General features: G+C 32.7%; 1 protein-coding gene across 1 annotated transcript in view; it reads left to right on the forward strand.

Annotated features, from left to right (window-relative positions):
• Window positions 1-25,984, forward strand: part of LOC145242653 (uncharacterized) — a 57,515-nt gene that overhangs the window by 10,709 nt on the left and 20,822 nt on the right. The window contains exons 2-3 of the mRNA XM_080105807.1: window positions 19,140-19,238; window positions 24,045-24,200. Coding sequence (XP_079961933.1) covers window positions 19,140-19,238; window positions 24,045-24,200 — 255 coding nt within the window. The remainder of the gene's footprint in view (window positions 1-19,139; window positions 19,239-24,044; window positions 24,201-25,984) is intronic.

Raw genomic sequence — 25,984 nt, forward strand, 5'->3', positions numbered from 1 at the left:
TTATTAAAAGAAGTCAATTTATTTATTTATTATCCCTAGAAATTGTAAAAATTGATTTTCTTAAAAAATAATAAATAAAAGTACTTGATTGATAAAATATTCGATGGTCTGCATGTACTGCCCTTGTTGACCCATATTTCCGCCAGGGGTCGTTAGTTGCGTTATCTCTCAAACAACATGGCGCGTGGCTTTTTCTTCAATGAATCGACCGATAATATTTGATTTTCTTAAATAAAAAAAAACTACTTGATCGATTTACGTGATTTTTGAAATATGACATTTTCATGCAGTGACAAGTACGTACATTATAAAGATTTTTTTCAGATTTTTATTGTATAAAAGATTTGTTGTGGCCCATTTATAGACTTGCACCGAAAAATTAAATTGGACAGTAAGTGAAAGATCGTGTTTTCTCTTTAACTTTTTCTTTCATAATTTTTTTCCAGTGTTCACTAGTCACCACATAATTACCCCTCCTTATGTGAAACGATATAACTTTATTATAAATTAATATTATCAATATAACTTTTGTACCATTTAAAAGAAGGGCAAAATAAATTAGTAATAATTTTTTTTAGTTTTTTCATCATACGAAAATAATGAAATTGCGAGACGAAAATCGTGTTTACATAATTGGCGCTTTAAAATAACGTTCCCATGTAGTAGACATTCCGAAGGTGTTTTTTTTTTTGTCTTGAAATCATTATAAGATCAGTTTATTTTTATCGAAGTCATGCCTAGATTTCATCTCCCCCCCTCCCCGCTTTATTGAAATGAAAAAAAAGCGCTATTTTAAATATATTTAAAACACATATACATATACGTTATTGTAGGAATATCGGTAATATCCATTGAAAGCGTACGGTGGTTATATGAGAAAATAAAGCTGCATACGCATTATGAATGTTTTTTTTCTGTGTCTTATGTTATACATTAGTACATTAGGGGTCATCTCGAGTTAAAAGTTTTTTTACTGCACCCATCTGAACTAGAGAAAATCATGATTTAAATGTGTACTAGCGGGGGTTACCTGGTGATGCCCGGGTGTTTGGAGGTGTGTGTGGTGTTGAATAAAAAAAGAAGCCGGGGGGAGGGGGTTAGGATCAAACCCGAAGCCCTGAGGCGAAGTTTGAAAATAAAATCGGCCAGCCAGAATGAGTTAGTGATTTGAATTTATTTAAGTAAGAACGAAATTGACAGGTGCGCGCCCGGAAGTCGTCGAGCGTTATGACGACATAGGTTTGTTTGTTATAAGCGAAGTAAACAAAGAAAACAACGTTAACACTTAAGCGGGGGAAAAAAAACACAAAAAAACTAACGTAAGGTAAACGAACGATGAAAACAGAAAAACGAACACGTGAAAAATGGCTTAAATAAGCCTGTTTCGATATTAAAATTTAAAAAATTGGTGGGTACCTAGGTGTTTTTGGGTGTGTGGTCAGGGGTGGATAAGCGAAGTAAAAAAAAAAAAACAGAAAAACGAACGTTACGTGAAAAATGGCTTAAATAACACTGGTTCAATATTTAAATTTAAAAAATCGAAAAAAAAAAAAAAGACATCTCACACCACGATTCGAACCCAAAACATTTAGATAATGAACCAACGCTCTAACCAACTGAGCTAACGCAACATACATGAAATTTGTTCAGTTTTTCAACTATTTAAAGTAAATCAGGTCATGATGTCATCTGGCGCATGCGTAGAACTGCTCGTCATCACGAGAAGACCGTTTTTGTTGACCCCCTCCCCTGTCGAAAATTGTCAATTTCGGGGTGAAAAGATGAACGTTTTTGGTCAATTTTTCGATATTTTTTGAGTGAAGGATGGAGCTTCAATATGATACCGAGTTTGTGAATTTTTGCTGTGTCTGTCGAAAGTTTTTAGCAGACACACAAACATACACACATACATACATACATACATATATTTTCGCTATTATATAGATAGATAGATAGAAGATAGATGTCTCCTCTAAATAGCTAACGATAAATATCTAATACAGCCGACCAAACGGGTGATCAAAAAGTCAGATCGAGCGTACCGGAAAACGAAATGAGACCAAATTGACAACTGGCCTTTTTTTTTTTTTTTTTTGCTTGAACTTTGCACTTTTCGGATTATTTGGTTATGTTTTATTTTCTTGGTGGATTTTTTTTTTTTTTTTTGCCGTTTTTTTTTTTTGCCGTTTTTTTTTGGGGGGGGGGGCAGAAATTATAGTTATAGGTAATTATTAACAACAAAATTGGTGCAAGTCCAGATTAGTAGCACTTGTAAACAAAAATGAGTACCTTTTATTTTCTTGAATAAAAAAAACTTACTCGACGAGAACACTACTGTTTTTGCTTTAATAATTATTTTTTATTCAAACGTAACAAATAAAAATTTCAATTTGACTTGCACTTTGCGGTTTTCGGATTATTTTTTATTTTTATTATTGTTTTTTTTTAGCCGGATTTAACTAACAAACAAAACAAAAAACCAATTTTGGTGCTTATGCATTATGTTACCGTTATTTTTTATGGTTTAAGTGCCTTCCCCAATGTTTGAAGTGTTTCTAATGTTTTTACCTATAACTATAATCTCTGATAACCCCCCCCCCCAAGAAAAAGGGCCAAAAAAAAAAATATATATATCCACCAAGAAAATAAAGCATAATCAAATAATCCGAAAAGCGCAAAGTTCAAGCAAAAAAAAAAAATGGGCCAGTTGTCAATTTGGTCTCATTTTGTTTTCTGGTACGCTCGATCTGACTTTTTGATCACCCGTCTGGTCGGCCATATTAGATATTTATCGTTAGTTATTTAGACGAGACATACACTATTATTACTAGTTTATTTTGCCCTTCTTCTTTTAATGACTTTTTCATGATTTTCTCTAGTTCAGATGGGTGCAGTAAATAAACTTTTAACTCAAAATGACCCCTAATGTATAACATAAGACACAGAAAAGGGTACTTGTGCATTTAACGAACCAGACGTAACTCAGCATTTGTTTGGCTTTGTCCGGCGCATGACGCCAACAGCCGGATAAAACCGAGCGTTGGCGATAAAATAAAAACAACGCTACAACAAAATAACTGTACAATGAAATTGTAAAATGTAGAAACAAAAAAATTAAATAAGTAAAAAGCAAAAACCTACCGTTCATTTGTTTTTTATTATTATTGTTTGGAATTGTTTTCTGTTTTCAAAATAAATACATATAAAACAAGTTTTTTTTTTGTTAAATAATAGGAAACTTTTTTGTCTGAACTGTTTTTTTTTTTCAATTTTTAACGTAAAAAACATTGTCTATGTCTTAAACAAGTTATTTTTATATATTTATTTTTTTGCAGCTCTTTAAGTCAAATAAATAGAAAAAGCCTAAAAAAGGTCAATAAAAAAGCATTGGGGGGGGGGCAGGAACAAGGGTTATTTGTACATTTTTTTTTTTTTTTTTTTTTTTTGCCAGAAACAAGGATTTCTTTTTATTTATTAGTGGAAGGAGGGTTTCGGCGTTCCTATTTGGTACAGTGACCAAGAAACCCTCCTTTTCGGCGGGGTCGTATCCACCGAAGACCCAGACCAGTGTCACAAGTCTGCCGACGTTGTGTTTTCTGCGGTTAAAAACGGACTCGTTGATTTCTACCGTATGGCCTGGGCCTCCAATCTGCCGGGGATTCCTAAGAAAATAGTCCCTGTATAAATCACGCAGGAAAATTTTCCAATCCACAATTGTGTGGCGAGAACGTAACCCACATTCGCGATGGAGATTTTTTGTAGATGCCATCTCGAACGCCCATAAGTATATTATTTTTATTATACATGCGATGGTTAGTCGGGATTTTGAGAAGAAGGTCCCAATCCTAATGGAGGTCCATCGACGACATGTTACACTTCTACACCTCCAACCGTAACCGTCGGAAAGGCTTGTTCTCTTTGCAAGTAAACAATCCTGGCCAAAATGTAAACACCTTTTCTCATCTGCCAACAATTTCCGTTGCTGGCAAAAGTTTAGTGCAGCCTCTGGGGTCTGGAGCTAGTCTGCAAGGTTTGTAATATTCATTATTTCGTCAGTTATCTTTTTAAAACAATTTTTTTTTTTTTTAACTCTTCAAATAAGCGTTTCTTGAGTTGTAACACTCTTCCAATTGATAGCGAAATTCCCGTCTGCTTAATCGGCAACGCTCAGTTATATCCGGCTGTTGACGTCATGCGCCGGACAAAGCCGAGCAAATGCTGAGTTACGTCTGGTTCGTTACATGCACAAGTACCCAGAAAAGAAACATTTATAATGCGTACACAGCTTTATTTTCTCATATAACCACCGTACGCTTTCAATGGATGTTACCAAAAATAGGATCATTCGAGAAGTGCGAGCTAAGCTCTTGTTCCTTTGTTTAAAATAGGGCTAAGTCCCTAAGCTTTAGTTTGGAAAAAAATCGGTGTGGTTAGGTTTAAATTTTAAAGAAGCACCGACAAAATAATTATAACCTTTTAATAATTATTTTATTGCAAATATTTATAATAATCTGAAAAAAAGTCTAAGTAAAATTTTACCGCTGCTATATTTACCTAAATTCAATTTATTTTGTAAGTCTTGAAAATGGAAGCTAAATTTAATGACTTAATCACTTGTGGTCACTGAGTTTAATTTTCTTGCATCAAAGAGATTTTTTCTTAAAAAAAAAAATATTATACTACAGTAAATTGGCAAAATTTATTTACAAATTACAAGCGTCTAGCGTTACATGAGAACAAGAAAAAGTGACCAACATGTTAGGTAATATTTTTTGGAATCTCGATTATGACGTAAAATTAAAATTTAAGGATGGCTTTCTAAATAATTTGCATCTTACTGATCGTGCTGAAATAATAATGTTATTATTTAGAAAGACATCCTTAATATGAAGAGGGGAAAGTTCTTTGTTAACTATTCTGTACTTTCACCAAACAATTTGATAAATAAACTTGGGAAATTGAAACTCTCACCTAAAGTTATATTACTGATGAACTTTAATATCAGGGACAGAATCTGATCAAGCATCATTTGCTGCTAACTTTGAATCAGATATTCTTCTGGTTTGCCAATATTTTTTAAATTATCGTTGCTTTTGTTTATGTTTTTCCACTATTCGCAATTATAACGTTTTTGTTGTGAAAGAAAATTACTTATTAGAACTTTGGGTACTTATACAGAATAGTACGGAATGAACGGAACGTGCTGAAATAATGATGTTATTATTTTGAAAATAATTGTCTGTTGAGAACCTCCAACCCCCAACTGAACTACATAGTTTAGATTCAGTATTGATGAGGGTCCTCTTAGCAGCTGGTAAAAATGACAAATTTTCTGGCTAGGAACAGCATAAAAAAGGACGAGTATAATAAATATCAGTCCAATGTGGTGGTGTAGTTCACTTGTTATGGATTTTGTTTTCAGTTTTTCTGTAGTGTGATGTTGTGTTTCAGCCCGACACTTTGGACTCACATGAAAAAGAAACGCGTATACAAGTCTGAGAACAATAAAAGAGTATTTAACACAAACGTAAAATAAGTAAGTGGCAAAACAATTGCATTTGCGGCTTTTTAAGAAGTCAAAAAAAGTTATTTTAACGTCTTGAGTGACGGCTCCTTTTAAGTTAAAAAGTAGAGAGATGGAATAATACGTCTGTTCTCCACTGATGTTCGTACGAAAGAGGGCATTTAAAGGGAGTCTCTACTCCCGGTTAATAAATGGATTGCCGTGATTGGTCGATGAGCGGCACCTTTGACAAATTGCAAGGAAAGGGAAATAAGATGAAAAGAGAGGTAACTCTAGATTTTTTGTTTTTATAGTAACTCCTGGCTTGGCTAAGGTTATAAATTATGATGAAAGAAAGAGAGTGAATATATAAGCAATTAAGTTTTGTATTTCTTATCTGTACCTCTCGAATGACTTTTCACACTGGCTTGCTAAAAGAATCTCTCAAACTATCAGGAAGCATTTTAATTTTTATGTTGACCATGATTACTCCCTATTTTAGAAAAAATATCCTAGCCCCCACCCCTATCAGTGTAAATTTCTATTAAAAAAATATTTAATTTTTTAACAAGTTTTTAGTGGAAGGATAGCTCTATTTTGAACTAGAGGAATGGGAACTTAATCTGCACTTTTCAAACAGTCCTAATTTTCCATTGTCAAAGTGCCATTTTTACCTATTTATTCACTTTTGCCGTTTTTACCGGTGCCATTTTTACCTAAATTCATACACACACACATATATATATAATTTAAGATTTAACAGTTAAAAAGACTAGACCAGTGCAAAATTTATTTTAATAAATATTTCTATTTATTAAAATTAAATTGATTTTTTTTTTTTTTTTTTTTTTTTTTTCCCCCTCAAATTTTCGAATAGCAAATTATTTTACTTTAGGAAATACAGATAGTTTTTTTTTTTTCTTTTATGTCATGGTGGAGGAGGTAACACCTGGCACGTCCTCAAAGGTTGGAAAATTGAAGCTGAATGAGATTTAAATGTCCGATAAGTGTGAACGTTGGTTGAACGCATGGGTCAATAATATAAAATCCACTTTGCTTGAAAAGCACTCAATATTAAGAATTTAAGATTTAATGACTGAAAAGATGTCTGAAATATTTATTAAAATCAGTTTTGCCCTTGTCTGGCTTTTTTCAACTGTTAAGTCTTAAATTCTTAATATCGAGCGCTTTTCAAACAGTGGATTTCCTATTTATTTGTCCCATGCGTTCGACCAACGTTCACACTGTTATCAAACATTTAAATCTCATTCAGCCTCAATTTTCAACCTCTGAAGGCATGTCAGGTGTTACCTTCTCCACCACGACACGAAAAAAGAAAAAAAAGCTGTCTGTATTTCCTGAAGAAGAATATTTTACTATTGGAAAAAATAAATTCAATGTAATTGTAATAAATAGAAATGTTTATTAAAATCAATTTTTCGCTTGTCTGGTCTTTTCAACAGTTAAGTCTAAAATTCTTGATATTGAGTGCTTTTCAAACGGTGGATTTCCTATTATTACATTTCTAAATTCCAAATTAATATTTTCTTGAGGTGAAACAACCAATAAATTTTAACAAGAATGCTCAATACCAAAGATATACTTTTTATTTGTATTATTTGGACTACTGTTCTCATCTTGAGTGTAATTTTCACAACGTTTCGATCGAAGTAACCTCCGACCTTCTTCAGGTGTATCTTGTCGAACCTAAGAATTTGGACAGAATTTCGAACAGAACCTTTTACTTACTTCACGTGTGTAGCATGCTCTTGTTCCATCAGCCATGACTGGATAGAGGTCCAAAGTAATTCACAATTGTATATTTCGATTGTCCGCACTGAGGATTGAACCTTCAACCTTCAGGAGAGTTTGACAAAAACATTTTCGAGTTCGACAAGATACACCGGAGGTTACATCAACCAAAACGTTGTGAAAATCACACTCAAGATGAGAACAGTAATCCAATGAATCCAAATAATATGGATAACTAATCCTCATCTCAAAATTTCAGATACGTCATACTTTTTATTTATTTTGCATAAGCATTTATACGTCGTGCGACATATTCATGAGTATGTTTCGGTCAGCCAGTTACAAGTAACTAGAGACCTCTTCAGGCGATATTGACTTATACAAAAGTACAGATTCTATTTTTGTAGAAGTAATATCCCCTGACAAGGTTACAACTTCAAAGGAATAATTTATGTTAAATTTATATAGCAAGCTGAACTTCCACCTAAAAATTGAACAAGTTGATTAAAAAGGAAGCAATATTTATTCTCTGAACATTTGGTTCTTAATCGGAGATATTTAAAAAAAAAAAAAAAAAAAAAAAAAGGAAATTAAATAAACTTTTTAAAGTCTGTTGTATATGCTGTCTTCTTTGGCATTACCTTCTCCTCTCAGAAGGGAGAGAGAAATGAGTTTATAGCCTGTCGTTTGAGGAAACATAATTTGTTGGAGTGATAACATGACTACCTGTTATTTTTTGTACCCAATCTAGAGTGCCTCATTTGGGGGAACTGATTTCTCTACATTTAATTTGCCTTATTTCTAACGTTTTCCTCTTGAGGTGGCAGGAATTAAATTAAATCTTGTATTCTAAATTAAAATTTGAACCGTTAAAGGAAAGGTATTTCTGGTTTTTAAGTAAAAAACAAAACAGCTTATTTATTACACTATAATGGTGAAATTCGAAATTTTTAATATTGAATTTCAAGGCAAACCATTGCTTTCTACTTAATTGTCATTCCATAGTAATGACTATCCAAAAGTTACGAAAAACGATAAGGTAAAAAAAATTATTAAAACATTAATTTTTTTGACAAAAATTAATGAAGATAAAATGTTTGGGTCAAAAGAAACAAAAAAAAAACAATGGAGATTCTAAGGGGAGGTAAATAGCATGTAACTATTGCCTTTTTTTTACTGCATTTCACCCTTTTGTTTCTTTTTTCCTCTCCCACCTCCCTTTCCCCCATTTTAACGACTTTATTGTGCATGATGCATTTATTCTCTTTATTTTACAAATAGTTACTTTTGTGCGCAAAACATCCTGTTGTTGCATCTCTTTTCCCATATTCTTGACATTATTTCATTAAATTTAAAATCTTCATTTTTTTCTGAAGGCATTCGTTAATTTAAATGAAACCGGCCAAATTCTTTTCATTTTTTTTTTCTTTTTTGCTGATTTATTTTTGTGTTAAATTTTTTTGTTTTGTCCTTTTGCCTTTTTTCATACATAAGTACTATATAAGCCAGATTGGGTATTGCAATTGCATAAATTTCAAATCTGTTTGATTTTTTTTTTTTTTTTTTTAATTTTGAGTTAGTGCAATAAATGTTCACCCAATATTCATATTTATTTATTTAGAAAACCTGCCACTCACGAACTGGTTCTACAATGGATTCTTTTTTTTTTTTTTTTTTCTTTATCAGAGAGAAGCTACAAATAACATCCATCTAGTCCAGGAATTAATGCTTATCTTTTTCTGTTAACTTATTATTAACTTTTATTATTGATGTTAATCAATCTTATCAAGTGTAGAAAAAGAAAAATTATTAATCTTTCATCATCTTTGATATTTCATTAAGATATAGAAGCTAAAACTTCTGATACTAGTGGTATCACAGTCGTGGCGATTTCTTTCTTTCTATACTAGCAGAGTTATCCAGCATTGCCCAAGGCTTTTATATCTTTCTTTCCCCCTCCTCCAGGTCCTGGATATGACCTTAAACTATATCCGATGGTGAGGCCCCAGCTTGCGAGTTTTGGAGAGTGTGGAGCCACTCTTTAATTGCCATTGCTCCCAGGTCCACTCTAACCCGGAGTGGTAGTACCTGTTAGGGTCCCAACTATGGGTTAAATAGAAACTGACTTAAAACAAAAAACAAATATATTCTATTAAAAAACTTTTCTTCAAAATCACTGAATTCTGCATTAAATAACCTGAAAAGGGTTGATATGCCATAAAACAAAAACAACCAACCAACCCTCCTCCATTCCCCCCTTCCTCTCTTCTCCATTCAGCTAATTCCTCTTTCTCTGAACATACACATACAGACAACTCTCCCTTAAATAGATTCCTTGATATAAGGGAATATACTCTGTGAAAAAAAAAAAATCAGTTTTTCCCCTTAAGTTAATAACTGGAAAACAGCTTCCCCCTCCATCAAATCTGTTTAAGTTTAGGATCAAAAAGGAAATTTTTTCTAAATTTTTAGATATCATTCATTTCAGGCAAGAATATACCAACTTTGTGAATCTTTGTTTTGTAGTGTGAATCTTTGTTTTGTAGTTTTTGTTTTTTTATCTGGATATATACACAGACAACTACCCTTTATAAAATAGTTTATGCATCTTTGAGCATCTCTACTTTTCATCAATATTCTCAAGTCAAGTTTGAAAATATCTCACAATCTTTAAACTATTGAAAAGTTATGGTGTTTTGGGAGTTTGTATACAAATCGAAACGTGATTGGTTGACAAAAAAAAAAAAAAAGGAATAGACAGTACACATTACTAAGAGAGTAGTTTTTACAATGTCATTATCTGAGTTCAAATCTCATGTAAATCTAAAGGATTTCTTTTTAACTGGATATGTGCTTTCAGAAGACTTTGATGGTATGGCCACATTTAAAGAATGGATGAGCGTTCTTTAATAGATGTACAACAGTCAAGGTAGTAAGTTTAGTTCACAGGGAAAAGCCAAGAAAAACATGAAATAAAGTGAACTTGATAAAAAGATGTATAAATAAAACTCTGATCAGAGATAGGTTAGTTTGGAAGTCAATTTCTTAAAGCCGTCCAACACATGCCAGCATATAAAAGAGGCATTAAACTGAATATCTGATGAATATAACTTTCTTTTTTTGATAATCTGCAAAACATGTAAAGATAAAGGATATTCAGTCTTAGTTCAAAGTGAATTATTTATGCTGAAAAACATTTGTAATGTTTTCGCCAAGAAAAAAAAACAAACATGTAAATGCATTCATCATAGTTACTTACTCTTTTATTGCAAATACTAAATAGCATTTTCTTTTTCATCCGTCTACGCAACAATAAAATTGTCTTGTTTCTGAATTTTTTGATGAGCTTTGATAATTTGTATTATTTAGATACAGTACTAGGTAAAATTCACTTGTAAGTGACCTTCTTCTGGGGGGGGGGGTTGAAGACTTCTACCCAGCCATGGCTGATGGAATAAGAGTATGCTATTCCTGTGGATTAAATGAGGGGTTCTAGTTGAAATTCCATGCCATTTCCATAGTTCTACAGAAAGATTCCAAAGTTCGACAAGATATACCTGAAAAAGGTTGGAAGTTACATCAGCCAAAACATTATACAAATAACATTCAATTACTTGCATTGATCCAACTATTGTTCTTGATTGTTATTTGTGCAATGTTTTGGTCAGATTGATCTTCAAAACGTTGCACAAAAAACAATCAAGATGAGAACAATAGTCTAATCAATACAAGTAATATAAACAATCAGCCCTCATCTAAAAAAATCAGAACTTTCATGAGAATAGTAGGCTGAATAATCCAAACACTAAAGTTTAAAAGAGTATTTTCGTGGTTAAACATGCAGTCCAAATAGACAGATCCATTTTTATTGCTAGTCTTGAATCAAATTTTTTTTCAAAATGCAATAAATGCAGTTTTCCCTTCCTCTGCCCAATATGGTCAGCGTTGTGTATATAAATCATTCGCAAAGAGTGCCTACATTCATAGCTTAGGCGCCTTTTCAAAAGACTTGTTATTAACAGGTAATGAAAAATTATCGATTTTCTTGCAAATCTAATTTCGTTTTGTGCTCACGTGCTTCAGTGGACATAATGATCTTCTTGAACACTTCTCACTTGGCTGCAGATAATGCCGATGCATTTCTATGGTTGTTGCCGTTCACTACAAGATACATCATTCCTTCTTATAGAATTTGGTGTTTTAAATTTTTTCTTTATTACTTTTGTTTTTTTCCTTTTTTTTTTTCCTTCCCTCACTTTTTTATTCTTTTATTTCATTTTTTTTTTTAGCTTCCTTGTTTCTTTTACTTTATTTACTTTTCCTTTTTTCTTTTCTATTTTTCCTTTATTTTTTTCATTTTCTTTTACCTTTTTTCTTCTTCAATTTTTAATTTCTTTTCTTTCTCTGCTTCTTTTATTCTTTCATTTCTTCTTTATTCTAGCTTCGTTTCTTTTACTTTCTTTTATTTTCCTTTTTCTTTTTTTTCTTTGTTCCATTTTCTTTTTAATTTTTCGTTTTTCTCTTTCCTATTTTCTTACCTTTTTCATACTTTTTGTTCTCTTTTATGTTCTTTTTTTCTATTTTTCTTTTTAATTTACTTTTTTCCTTTTCACTCGCTTCTTATATTCATTCATTTCTTGTTTCTAACTTTTTCGTTCCCTTTTATTTGCTTTTTCTTCCTTTCCCTTTCTGCTTTTACATTTTTCTTTTTCTCTTTCTTTTTCCCATTCTTGTATTTTTTCATACTTTATTCTATCTGTTTTCCTTTTTTGTTTTAGATTTTTTTCATCTTTTCTTTCCTTTTTTCTTTTCTTTACTTTTTAAATGTTTTCTTCTTCGTTTATCTCTTTTCATTATTTTCTTTTTCTCTTTTTTTGCTTTTATCTTTCCTTTTTCTCTTTTCCTTTTTTCTTTTTTTCCTTTTTCTCTTTCTCTTTCCTTTTTATCTTTCTCTTTCCTTTTTATCTTTCTCTTTCCTTTTTTCACATACTACCCTCCATTTTTATGTTCCTTTTCCTCCGTTTCTTTTTCATTTTTCTTTCATTTTTCTTTCACGTCTATTTTCTCACTTTTCTCTTTTATTATTTCCTTTTCTCTTTTTTCTTTCTTTCATTATTTCCTTTTTTTATGTCTCCTTTTTCTTTATACTTTTTTATATTCTTCCCTTTTTCACGCAAGTGTCAATATTCTCATTTAAAAACAAAATTCTATTATTAAACAAATACAAACATACAAATTCACAGTTGGTCACGTACATTCAACACTAAAAACTATCAGGTCATCAAAACGTTTTTTGTCAATTTCTTTCAAAAGATTTTTCTTTTTTCTTCAATAAATAATTACATATTACTAATGTGTACCGTTTTTGTCTTTATAGTGAAGAGAAAGTAGGAGGATAAAGGGAGTAGGAAAAGGAAAGAGAGAAATATTGAAAAGAACATGATTATAGAAAATTCAAAATTCAAAAATATTTCTAAAAAAAAAATTGCAACGTCATTTCATCAACCATGTTTTAAATTCAGTAAAATTACAGAATAGTTAACATTCAAGAAATCACAAAGAAAAAAACAATTAAACTCTCTATCGACTTGTATACTTTTAATGTGTGGAAACTAAGTTTGTTTTTTTTTATTTCAGAATTTTACTTTTATGAAAAATAACATGGTAATTAAAGTAATAGTTTACTTTATTAAAGTTAGGCGATTAGGTGTGTTTTTATTTTTTGAGAGGGGGAGAGGCTTATCACTTAGGGTAAGTAATTTGTAATATCTTTTCATCCTGAATTTAGTTGAACTGTACGAGCCCTTCTAGTCTCGCACACAAACACGCTTTCACATTTCAAGCCATTTTTCTTGTCATACACATACGCACACAAACATTCGCGCGCACGTACACACACGTAGATATATTCATGTCCACATACATGCTCATATTCATGTGCATACATACACATGCTAACGTACACACATGTACACACACATACGCGCACACATGGGCAACGTCACTTCCCCTTTAAAGGAAATCCACACATGCGCAAAAGACCACCGGAAACAACTATAAAAGCAAGAAACATAAGCTGTTTCCCCCTTTTCAATTTGACTTCCGACCTGAGAAGTCGACCGGCCCCTTTCGGGGCACGCCCACCCGCGCGCCTCACATCACCTTCTACTATGCGTGGGGCAAGAGCCAACAGACAGTACGTACACTTTACACATTTTCTATCTCCATGGCCTGGATTGACTTTCTCTTTCTCTCTCTCTCTACAACAATAGACTTTCCCTCTCACCAGCTAACAGCGAGAGACGCACGCCAAACTGGATTGACTTTCTCACTCTCTCTCTCTCTACAACAATAGACTTTCCTTCTCACCAGTTAACAGCAAGAGACACACGCCAAACTAAACACGTGCTGTACCCTTTTCTTTCATTTGTTTCTTCACAAAATAAATTCTAGTTTGTTTAATTCAATTTAACATGTTTGTTGTCTCTTTCTCAATTCAATTCATTTTCCCTATTTTGCCACACCACTACAGAACTAACTCCTTACATGGTCAACCATTTTGGTCTTTGTGATGATAAGCCACAAAACATTGAAAACAAATTCTAAAACAAAAGAAAACTTAGTTTCAGCACATTCAAAATATATAGGTTGATTGATAATGAAATGGTCTAAGTTGTTTTTTTTTTGTTGTTGTTTTTTTGAGAGGGATGCGATCTTCCAACTGTTAACTGTACTGCAGTTTTATCTTAAATTCTATTAAAGACTTTTAAAAAATTTTTATTTTTTTAATAATGTATAGCTGATATATATATATATATATATATATATATATATATATATATATATATATATATATATATTTACAAGGTAGTCACCACTTATCAAGGCCCGGAAGCCACTTGGGGATAAGGAATAAGGATTATTGCGTGTACAGTACGTTAGTATTGGAGATTTGATAAAGTGTCTTGCTTAAGGGGGCGGTTCATCAGGAATTTGTTTATGTTGGACTTGAAGACATCCAGGTTGCAGTCAGGTGGGAAACAGGCAAACGGAACAGAGTTCCACAGGCGTGCACTTCTAAGAAAGAACCTTTGTTCATGGAATCTATGTTTTGGTTTTGGCACAGATAAAGAGTGGGGAAAATTTTTGACAGGTGTTTCAGCTAGATGGGTGTTTATCATGAAAGATTGGCCAGGGGGGACCAGAGAATGGAGCTCAGACGAGCACTTACCATGGAAATAACGATAAAACTAAGACAGGCTCGCAACATCTCTTCTATGGGAGAGAGGCTGCAGGGAAGAGAAAAGGGCATCCCCCACTAAGCCACAAAGCCTATTTTGTACTCTGTCAAGGCAGGATAGGCTGCTTTTAGCAGCTCTTGCCCAGATGTGGCAGCAGTACTCCATCCTTGGACGTACTTGGCTTTTACAAAAGATTAATAAGATCATAATTTACATGCATACAGTAGTTAGTTGGATATTATCATTATTTAATTATGAGTGTGCATCTTCTTTAACAAATAACAAAGAAAAGAAAATCTTGCTTTGCCAGTGTTCATGCTAATCATTAGTATCATCATTATTTCGCCTAGTTGTGTCACAGATCTTAACTCTCAAGCCATCTCACTCTATTCTCCATCACACCAATTAGGTCTTTATACATACTTTGTGAATCTTTTGTTAGTCATTTCATGTAAATTCTCTGAAATCTCCCCAGGAATCCATACCTTGAATGATGATTAACAAATGTTCCACCCTCCTATATTTTTATTGTCATCGAAATCAATAAAATCGCCTATATTTTAATGAAATGATTGATTGATTGCTCTAGTTAGGGACCCCCCCCCCACAATGTACAGATAGGAAGCTTCACATGCCTCTCCACAGTTACTTAGTTCACAATACATTGAAGTCTACATTGCACTGTAGTGAATTTACTCTTGATTTTATAAAATTATCTGCAAATGATGGCTTCACTTTAAGTTTAAAATTCAAAAGTCAAGTATCATGGTTCAGTTGTGCTCTAAAAAGAAACATTCATTTCAAATGGACCCTGCCTTATAAAAACATATACTGTTGATTTTATATGCTGGCCCTTTCTGCTTGTACAGTGATAAAACTTCTCAAATGCCACTTGTAATATTAGATTATATAAAAGTGTAACTTTGGTCAAAATCTGATTTCTTCAATTGGATTTTTTCGATTATCAATTTTCAGTACTTATTAAACGCATTCTGATATAAAACCTACATGAGAACGCTCTGAGATATCAAGTACTTTTGTGTTAAATTTTTAAAAATCAGTCCAGCTGTTTTTGAGTTCATAGGAACAACTCACACACAGACAAAGTTACTTTTATATAATAGTAGAGATAGAGATATATAATCTGCAGACTAGCTGTTTCACTGAATCTCAACTCTTGAATGTGGCTAGATCAGCACCCATCCTAAGCGGTGTATAGAACCATCGAATCAATAGACAGTAGCTCTAACTACCAGGTCACAGACAGACATTGCTAATGAATGATATCTATAACGCCTTTATACAAACATTGATCACCATTCCCACAGAACTTTATTTGTTTATATACAAAAGGGACATAACATTTGCATCATATATATATATATATATATATATATCTGTATATATCAATCAGTGTTAATCGTGACACCCTGCATTGATGATTCCTGAAAGGATGAAACACTAGTGTCTGTAGGTATTTAAAAATTATATATAAATAATTATTTACTATGTGTGTGTGTGTGTGCATATATATATATATATATATATATGCACATTGGTTTTTATTATAGATTATTATCATTATTATTAGATATTAATTTTATCTACTGACTTACCTACTGTTACCCAAGTGTCAAATATGTTAAACGTACATTTCTTTATATATACAAGGTTTCCTTATAAACGTGGTCACCCATCTACAACCAGATAACAAAAAACCACGTGGTCACCCATCTATCAACCAGATAACAAAAACATATGATTCCCTAAAGGTGAAATGAATGATAGCAATTAAAATAAGTGCTTATACAGTATAGACTTGCAGGACATATTCTAAATGTGTACTTTGGCATTAATGGCATACTTTATTGACCGTCACTATCTTCCCCAAATCATACTCCAACTAAAACGGTCCGATTATGCCATGTTTCAAGAGGTAACTTAACATGGTGCACTAATGGCTTTTGAAAGACTTTCTCTGGCGCTTGTGATCAACAAAACCCAGTTCTTGCTGTTGATGTGGCCTAAAAGGGAGAGATGGACTTTATCCAATTAATAAACTTGTCAATATCAATAATAATACCATCTCCTTGGATGATTTTGAAATGCTAAAGAAAAGTTACTATTCAGAATGAAATATTGATATTTTAGGATGAAAGCTGTTTAGGTCTGAATTAGCAACTCAAAGGCACTTAATTTTATATATTGCATTTTATACAATTTTATGTAGTCAGTATAGGATTGACTAATGCTGTCTTGGATTGAACACTAAAATGCAAAAAAGAAAACAGAAAAAAAATATTCCTAAAGAAATTAATGTCATATTTGCTCCAGATTTCTCAAAAATATGGTTTAATTTTTTTTTTGTTTTTACAGTTGTTCTCTCTTGTTATCCCTCTTCTTCTTTCATTTTTTATTCTGCAATATCAACTAAGATCTTCTGCCACCATATTGATTCTTATAATAGATAAACTTTGTCATTTGTATTGTGCGATGAGGGGAGGTCAACTTTTTTTGTCATCGGCCACTCACATCCTTGAACTGAGGTTAATAGATGCATTACTTCCCCGTCAAGAGGAAGTAATGCATTTATTTTTCTTGTTACAATCAAATAAAATACATTTATCAAACGCAAATCAACAAATCATAAACAATACAACTAAATCATACCTCATGTCTTTAACATTCAATCACAGCAATCCTCTAAGACTGAGGACACTTCATGCAAGATCGTCTTCTGTCATCTCCTGATGACTATCTCTCCATGGAGCTACATTTTCACACACTGGAAGAAAAGAATTAGATCCCAAACTTTTAGGAGAACGACAATTTTATTAGGCTGTTGGTTCTGTCTTCTTCTCTGTTAATTTATAAAGCCATTTTTAAGCCATTTTTTTATCACATCTCATCGTTTCTTATTTCCAACTATGAATCTCTGTTCTTTGTGCTTCTCCTATCTCGTGTGATATAATTTTCTTTAGTTTTCTGTTCTCATGGGAGACAGTGCCTCTCTCTCCACCCCCCACCCCCAAAGTACGCTTACTGACACCGGTCTGATGTATTTTTTATGTGTTATTTATGTATTTTTGGTCCCCCTGACAAAAGGAGGGTGGACCTGTAAATTCACCCTAGTCCATTCGTCCATTTGTCTGTATGCACTTTTCTCAATAACTATGCCTTCGAATTTTTAAAAATTTTGCACAAACATTAAACATGATATGAGTAAAAAAGTAACAGAAAGGATTTTCCGGGAGAACTCCTAGAGATGCCTTTCAGGTTAAAATGGCTAAAATTTACACTTTTGTGCTTATTAAAAAAAATTGATGCCTTGGATTTTTATAAAACTTTCTGAAAAATTGTAACTAACTGATTTCTATATAATTTTGTTTGTCTATACTCAGCGGTAATAAAAACGCTCCATTTTTTTTTTTTTTTTTTTTTTAACTATTTTACTATATTTGTTCAAAATTTTCTGTGTATGTCTATTTAGCAGTTTTGCATGGTGCTGAACTCAAATTTAAAATTTAAATATGTTAAGGCCTTGCGGACTTTTGGGGCTAAATGGGGGATGGACTTTTTTCTTTTTTTCTTTTTGCATGGTGCAGAACTCAAATATACAGATGATAAGGCCTAAAACTACACCGTTTGTTCATTTTCATCAGGATTTGACATTCTCTGGAGATTTGGGGGGCTAAATGGTGGGAGGGCAAATACTGAACTTAGTCATTTTTTTTATGCCTCGTTTACTGTTTTGTGTGTTGTTTATGTATTTTTATGTATTTTTATGTGTTTTTATTTTTTTATGTATTTTTATGTGTTTTTATTTATTTATGTATCTTTTATGTGTTTTTATTTATGTATTTTTTATGTGTTTTTATTTATGTATTTTTTATGTGTTTTTATTTATGTATTTTTTATGTGTTTTTATTTATGTATTTTTTATGTGTTTTTATTTATGTATTTTTATGTGTTTTTATTTATGTATTTTTATGTGTTTTTATTTATGTATTTTTATGTGCTTTTATTTATGTATTTTTATGTGCTTTTATTTATGTATTTTTATGTGCTTTTATTTATGTATTTTTATGTGCTTTTATTTATTTATGTATTTTATGTGCTTTTATTTATTTATGTATTTTTATGTGTTTTTATTTATGTATTTTTATGTGTTTTCATCTATGTATTTTTCATGTTTATGTATTTTTCATATTTTTATTTATGTATTTTTCAAGTTTTTATTTATTTATGTATTTTTTATGTATTGTTATCCTCAGGTAAAATTTATTTTGTATATTTACATTTGATATTTCACTACTGTTCGGTTTCTTTAAAACTTTTATTAAGCTGCATAAAGGAAATAACAAACTTTAGTATACATAAAATAAATTTTAACTTAGGATAACAACACATAAAAAATACATAAATGAATAAAAGCACATAAAACATACATAAATAATAGCTTGATGTATCCTCATGAGGATGAAATGCAGAAATTTCTGTGTAGCTTAATTGCCATATTTTCACAACTTACTACTTAGCTCTACTTGTTCTATGGAAGAGCACCTACTTCCAGAGTTAAGAGTTATTTAAAAACATCAACTTGTCTTTTATGTCTGCTTATTTTTTTTTTTTTTCTTTTGTAGCTGCTGCCATTGTGGGACTGGACTACACTATATGACCGCGAATGTCTTGTAGTGAATCCATATTTTAAAAGCCAGGAACTTAAAGAAGAAGATTGTGAGGTTAGTATTACCACTATATACCTTATATAAATATAGATTTTTTTTTTTAATGTTTAACCATGTCCTTTTGATCATTTTATTTTTATGTTAGCCAAAATTATTGAAGAGTGCAAAACTTAAAAATAATTAAAGTGGAAGGTATTCCAAACCACTCTAGTTTAACTGTAAATTTGTCAAAATAATGGTATTTCCTTAAATTTTAACTTGCTGGTTCTCATCTATTTCCTAAGTTATATATTAACAACTAAAGATTCACTCATTCACTATCCAGGCTTATTGTCTACATTACCTTCGACAAATGGTTCAACACAGTCTGCCTGTCCTTATGCTAAGTCTCTAATGATCACAATTGTGATGATTGACTGTGTCCATTTGCCACTGTTTACAGTCATGCCTGATGGTTTCTTTCTATGTTTTCTTAAGGCACCTATCTTTCTTTTTTCTGTCCTGTCTTCAGTTTCTGCAAGTGCTATTATATTACTTGCTTTTTTCAACATACTCAAACCAGCAAAAACGGTTTGTCTTTATCAGGACATCAAGTTTTGGGATGGTTTGACCTAATGTTCTAGATCTGGTTTGGCTTTGTGTTGCATGTCCACTTAACCATTGCCTTGTTGTTGTGTGGAGTCGGGCGAGTGAGGACCCAACACTCACTGCCATACAACGTCACGCTTCTTACGCAGCTATCATAGACTTTCTCAATCAGAATAATTGAAATGGCTTGGGAAGATTACATGTTAAAAAAATTTTTAGAAATTATTTGTCTACATTTAATGCATTCAGTTTTGTGAATTTAAATTTGGTGTGAAAGTAATTCCTCAACAGCGTAATATTTTTGAAATAATCTACAAGAGAAATATGTTCATTCTACATTATATCCTCCAAAGTTTCAAAGTAAAAGAGATAAAAGCACATGGGAGGAGCATATCTTTCTTTGCAAACTTGTTACACTACACTGCGTATCAAATTATTAACGAGCTTACATTTTTTTAAATATTTAAGGAACGAGTGAATAAAAATCCATGAAACTGTGAGAAAGTGCTTACAATACTATTCAGCTACTCCAGTCAGAAAATAAAAGTATTTAAAGCAGTCTGAGCGAAACTATGGCAGAAGATAGGAATATCTGTTGATTTCAGTGTGTCAAGTTATTAACGAGGTTGAGAAAAAAAACACAATATACCCATAAATTCTTTATTGAAAAAAATTCCAAACATTAAATGAACTAGGAAAAATCCTTAGAACACAATAACTACATAGCAATTTCTACGTTAACATAATTATTAGAGCATATGCGATCCTTTTTTTTGAATGACTTGTAAAAGATGTTGGTCCACAGAATTAGTCAAATTTGTGATTTCGTCAACAGTTATTCCTCACGATACCTCTTGGAGAGCATCCCACAACTCATCTTTGCTCTTAAATTGGCGTCCACTTGCATAAAAGCGTCGCTTCATGATACTCCAAAGGTTCTCAATTGGGTTCAAATGTGGTGAATTCGCAGGCCACTCCATCTTCTGTAGCCCAGAGAATCCCAGTTGTTGCAAATACTCTTTGCTTTTGTTTGCTGCATGCGAGGGAGCATTATCCTGCATAAAAATGGTTCTTCTGAACATCAACCTCTGCTTCTTCAGCCATGGTTCAAAGTGCTCCTTCAGAAAAGCTATGTAAGCATTTGACATCATTTTTATGCCTTCTGGGACTCTCCATGGACCAACTAAAGTACCTCTAATAATCCCAGCCCAAATCATTATCCCACCACCATCTTGTTGGCGCCTTAAACGCTGATGACGATGTCGTCCATCTAGGACACATCCCTTGCTCCAGCTATCTGGGCCATCAAGAGTGACACGCACTTCATCCATGTACAAAACTTTGGAAAAATCCGTTTTCATGTTGTCCTCTGCCCATTTCAATCGGTTTTGTATGTGATGTTGCTTTAATGGAGGCTTTGTCACAGGCTTAACAGACTTTGCCACTTCTTTCAGGAGGTGACATCGAGTACTTTTTGAGACCTTCTTCAATCTGGCTTGGTCAAAGACTTCTCAACTTGTCTGTCTATATTCTACTTTTGATCAAAATTTGTTACATTATTACAGTATATTCTAGAAAATGTCCGAAATTTAAGCTTTAAGAGGTCTTAAGAAGAAATTGAAATTCAGCATATGTTTTTTCATTGGTGTCTGATAATTATGGATTAAATTTAATGCATTTTCAGATTAGAAGTTATGCTTGTATTATGCCACCTAAACACTCTTTAAAATGCTCTAAAGAAATTGAAATTTGTAAAATCTATCTATCATAATATAAAAGGAATTTTGTGTGTGTGTAAGAGAGAGAGTTCTCTATGGACTCGAAAATAGCTGGACCGATTTTTATGAAATTTCACACAGGTACTTTGTATGCCTGGCAGTGTTAGGCTTTGTATCGGTAATCAAAATAATTCGATGAAAGAAGGAACAGGCGATTTTAGCCACTTTACATGTAAAATCAACAGTAGGTTCTTTAAGATGACAGGGGCGTGTTGGAAATCAATGTTTCTGTTAAAAGCACAATTTCACAATATTTGATTTTTGCATTTTAAACTTTGATTCAAGCCATTATCACCACACAAGCAGTAAGCTGCCATTGCACAAAGACAACATGCATTCCACTGGTTTGTACGTCATAAGTCAAATATAAATAGGTAAAAATTCATAAATGCTATAAATCATTGTAAGAGAGAAATAGCGACAATCAAAAGAAAACATGCTGAAATAACCAGGGAACACATAAAATCGCAAAAGATAGGAATTTGTGATTTCTGGGAAATCTATAATAGTGCAGTGAATAAAAGAAAATCAGTAATTCCCCCACTATCCAACACACAGAAGGTTGCATACATGGCAACCGAGAAGGTGGAACTGCTTGTCTGGTAATTCGCCTCTAAGTTCATTTTATAGCCAACAAACAACTCCCTCCCAAATTTCCCTATGCGGACTAAAGTCACACTAGATGATGTGAATATCATCCCTTCACATGAGTGTGATATCATAAAAAACTTAGACACCTCCAATTAATTAAGAAATGCTAAGCTGAACTAGCCCCTATACTTTCTTGTACAAGCTTTACAATAAACGCCTTGCTGAATCTTGCTTCCCTAATAGCGAGAAGATGGCCTCTGTACCAATATACACGAATTCTGATGAAAGGACTGACACTCTCAATTATTGCGCTATCAGTCTCCTCTCCCTCTTCGCTAAAGTCTTTGAGACCTTAATTAGTTCACCGCCTTGCAAAAGCTAATCCTCTCTCTGACAAACAGTATGAATGTAGGCAATGTTGTTCTACTGTAAATATTTTAACAGTTATCTCTGAACGCATATACCATGCACTGAATCTGAATAAGGCGGGAAAAGCCAGGGCTGAAGCTCTTGATATATCCAAGGCCTTTGACAAAGTCTGGCATGAAGAGCTGCTAATAAAAATTAAATTGTACGGTATAACTGAACATATACTAAATATAATTAGATCATTCTTAGACAATAGGACCATCCAGGTTGTCATTGATTGACGTACATCCAAGCAGCATATCATTAATACGGGAGTGCCTCAGGGATCGATCCTTTGGCCACTATTATCCTTGATAGTCATAAATGACCTCGGTGATAATATTGTGTCCGAGATGGGTATATTTACTGCTGATATAACACTATAACATGCACGAGGGAAGAACGGCTGTACATAAATTTAAGACAATGGCAGAATCCGTAGAAAACAACCTCCAGACCATAGTGGAATGGAGCCACAAATGGACGGTAACATTTAAGACTAAGCTGCTCTCCTTTAACAATTACCAGAAGCCTCTGCAACCACCGATATCCATGACAAATAACACACTACCTGAGAATTTTTCCTTCAAATTCTTCGGTCTAACATTCACAGGCAATATGAACTGGAACAAAGAAGGCAGGTTTCCTCTATTGAGCTAGAAGACTACTCACACTTAAGACTCCTGTACCAAAGCCACCATTTGTCACATCTGGGCTGGTACATCTAACACTAGCCTCTCCCTTTTGGATAGGGTTTAAAAAAGAGTTTTTAATCTAAAAGGTCCCACTTTATCAACTAAGCTCCTGCCCCATTGCTGCAAGGTTGCATTTTTGTACCTGCGACCTTCTTTGGGTGTTGAAAACCTGCCTTTTTTTTCTCTACTAAGGAAAAGAGGGTTGGCTCTGCATTACAAGAATTCATCGAATGTGAGAACTAAAGGAGAAAATAAGGGAAATGGGAGTTACGAATCTGTCGAAAGTAAACCCAACGTCCACTTTCTACTCTCCATAAACATAGGACGGATATTTAATTAGTAATCTTTTTTTAAAATTGCAATTACAAATTCTTAGTCAATCATAAACAGAAAATAATTTTTTGTTGAACTTATTAAATAAAATTGGGATCATGGCATAACAGATAAACGTGTTGATTAAAAATCTGAAGTGGTAGTTTTTTGAAGGTTCAATCTTTACTGCAGGTGATAATAACTAAGAATAACTTAATAATTAATTCTAGTCAGTCATATCATGATGGGCCAAGAACAATCCACTCTCCAAATTAATGGATTGAATAAAAGTTTCAGTTTGAAATTCTGTATAGGTTCTTGTGTTCAACATAAAAATTCCAAAGTTCAAAGAGTTGCACCTGAAGCAGAATTTTGTCAAAATTACAACCAATATATAAATACTAGTCTTAATAATCCAATGTTATAATCAATTTATTTTGAAATCTATCTTTGTTTCTATTATTTACTGCATTTTTTTTTTTTTTCAGGTGTGCGAGAGTTATGACACTATCTCTCGGGTGAAAAACATCAACTCATCTGAAGTTGTGGAAAACTTTCTAAATCATGATCGACCATTTATTGTCACCGATGCAATTTCACCTGAAATGTTGTCTCAAAATATCACCATTAAATACCTTGATCATGTGAGTAACATGTCTGCATTCCTTTTCTTCACTCGCTGCTAATTTATTCTTCACACCTCCTGAAAGGAAGAAGTCAATATTAATCGTATGATATTCACAAATGATTTCATCTTTAAATAGTTGATCTGCTATCGCATAGCACGGGAGAATTCTTTGATCCCCACAGATCTTTTTGTTGACAAAATCGGCTATTGATCTCTCTCTGAAGTAATTGGCAACGTCTAGCTGTAAAAATGGTTACAGTGGTGACGTAGCAGTTGAGCAGATGTTGATCTCTTGTTAAATATTGGTATATTGAACAACACACTAATATATGACAGTTAAGAATAACAGCAAATGAAAGTTCAATCATGATCAACTTGCTGGGCTGGAGATTACAGGGCCTCTGGGAATTAATAGAAACAGATTTGATGTCACCTGCTCCAAAGTTAGAGGTCGAATGTTCCTGGGAAACACCAGAACTATGAATATGTAGTTTTAAAAAACTGTGCAATATGATTAAATAGTTCTTATTGATCTTTCTTCTCCCGCTCAACTGGTCAGTAATTTAAAATGAAGAGAAAGATAAAATTTGATTTTCTGCATGTTTGGCACAAGGTTGAAGAGTAACACTTTCCTTCTTTCTTCTTTTTATAACTGGAATAATAGAAGTGATTAAAAAAATACAATAACTCTATTAATTGTTCTAAGATTTTATTTTTTCTTACAGTAATTTACAGCATATACATCAAGATGAACTGCATCTTTTCTTAAACTCTGTCAGGCGGATGGAGGACTCAAAATTCATAGTTGATTAATTCAATGTCTAATTCCTGCAGGCAGGAACTCTCTAGTTCTTCCTGCCACATAATTCTAATCTATAATATAGATATAGGTAGGTAGTTGTCTGTGTGTAGGTAGTTGTCTGTGTGTGAAATTCGAAGACAATAAAACAAAAATTCACAAATTGGATATTTTCTTGATCGATGTTCCCCTGGATGAATAATACCTAAAACTTGGAAAATAATTATTTGTTCTTTAATCCAAAACTGGTGCAAATTTATGTACTAATTAAAGGGAAATAATTCTGACTTTTTAATCAAGGAGTTAATTTCCATATACTGACTCATTCCTTGAAACAAGTTGTATGTGTGTGCGTGTGTGTGTCTAGAGAGAGGAATGGACTGGGTGGAGAAGAAAAGTGAAGTGGGGGAAGGGAAAAAAGAGAAAGATAAAGTGAGTTAGAGAAATAGAAGTTTTAATGTCTCAGGCAATGCCAGGTAGTACTGCTAGTTCTAAAACAAACTGTTAAATAAGATTTTTCATTCTCCATTTAATTTTAACATTAACCTTATGTTGGAAATCTTATTTTCATATTTGTATACTTTGGGTGCAATACACCTAAGCCTCAATAAAAAATATATATATATAAATATAACACGGAAATTACATAATTGTAATTATGTAATTTCCGTGTTATATTTTTATGTTATTGCTCTGTTTACCACATTGAGCTCTCATACCCGGATTTCCTCCTGGAATTATTCCATTATAACACTATATATATATGTGTGTGTGTGTGTAACAACAATCACTCCTGAAGACGATCTAAAGTACTGATGGAAAGCACTAGAGAGAGAATAGAACAACAACCACTGGGTGCCATACTATATAACCTACCAGCCGAAACAAGAAAGACCACTTAGCGAATAGAAAAGATAACCAACAAAATTGGAAAAAAGACAAACTCAACCATGTTTAACCAGATATGCATAAATCTTGTGTTATTTTGTTTAATCAGACTA

Source organism: Euprymna scolopes, chromosome 1 (assembly GCF_053919585.1).
Source record: "Euprymna scolopes isolate OS-2025 chromosome 1, ASM5391958v1, whole genome shotgun sequence".
Classification (NCBI taxonomy): Eukaryota; Metazoa; Mollusca; class Cephalopoda; order Sepiida; family Sepiolidae; genus Euprymna; species Euprymna scolopes.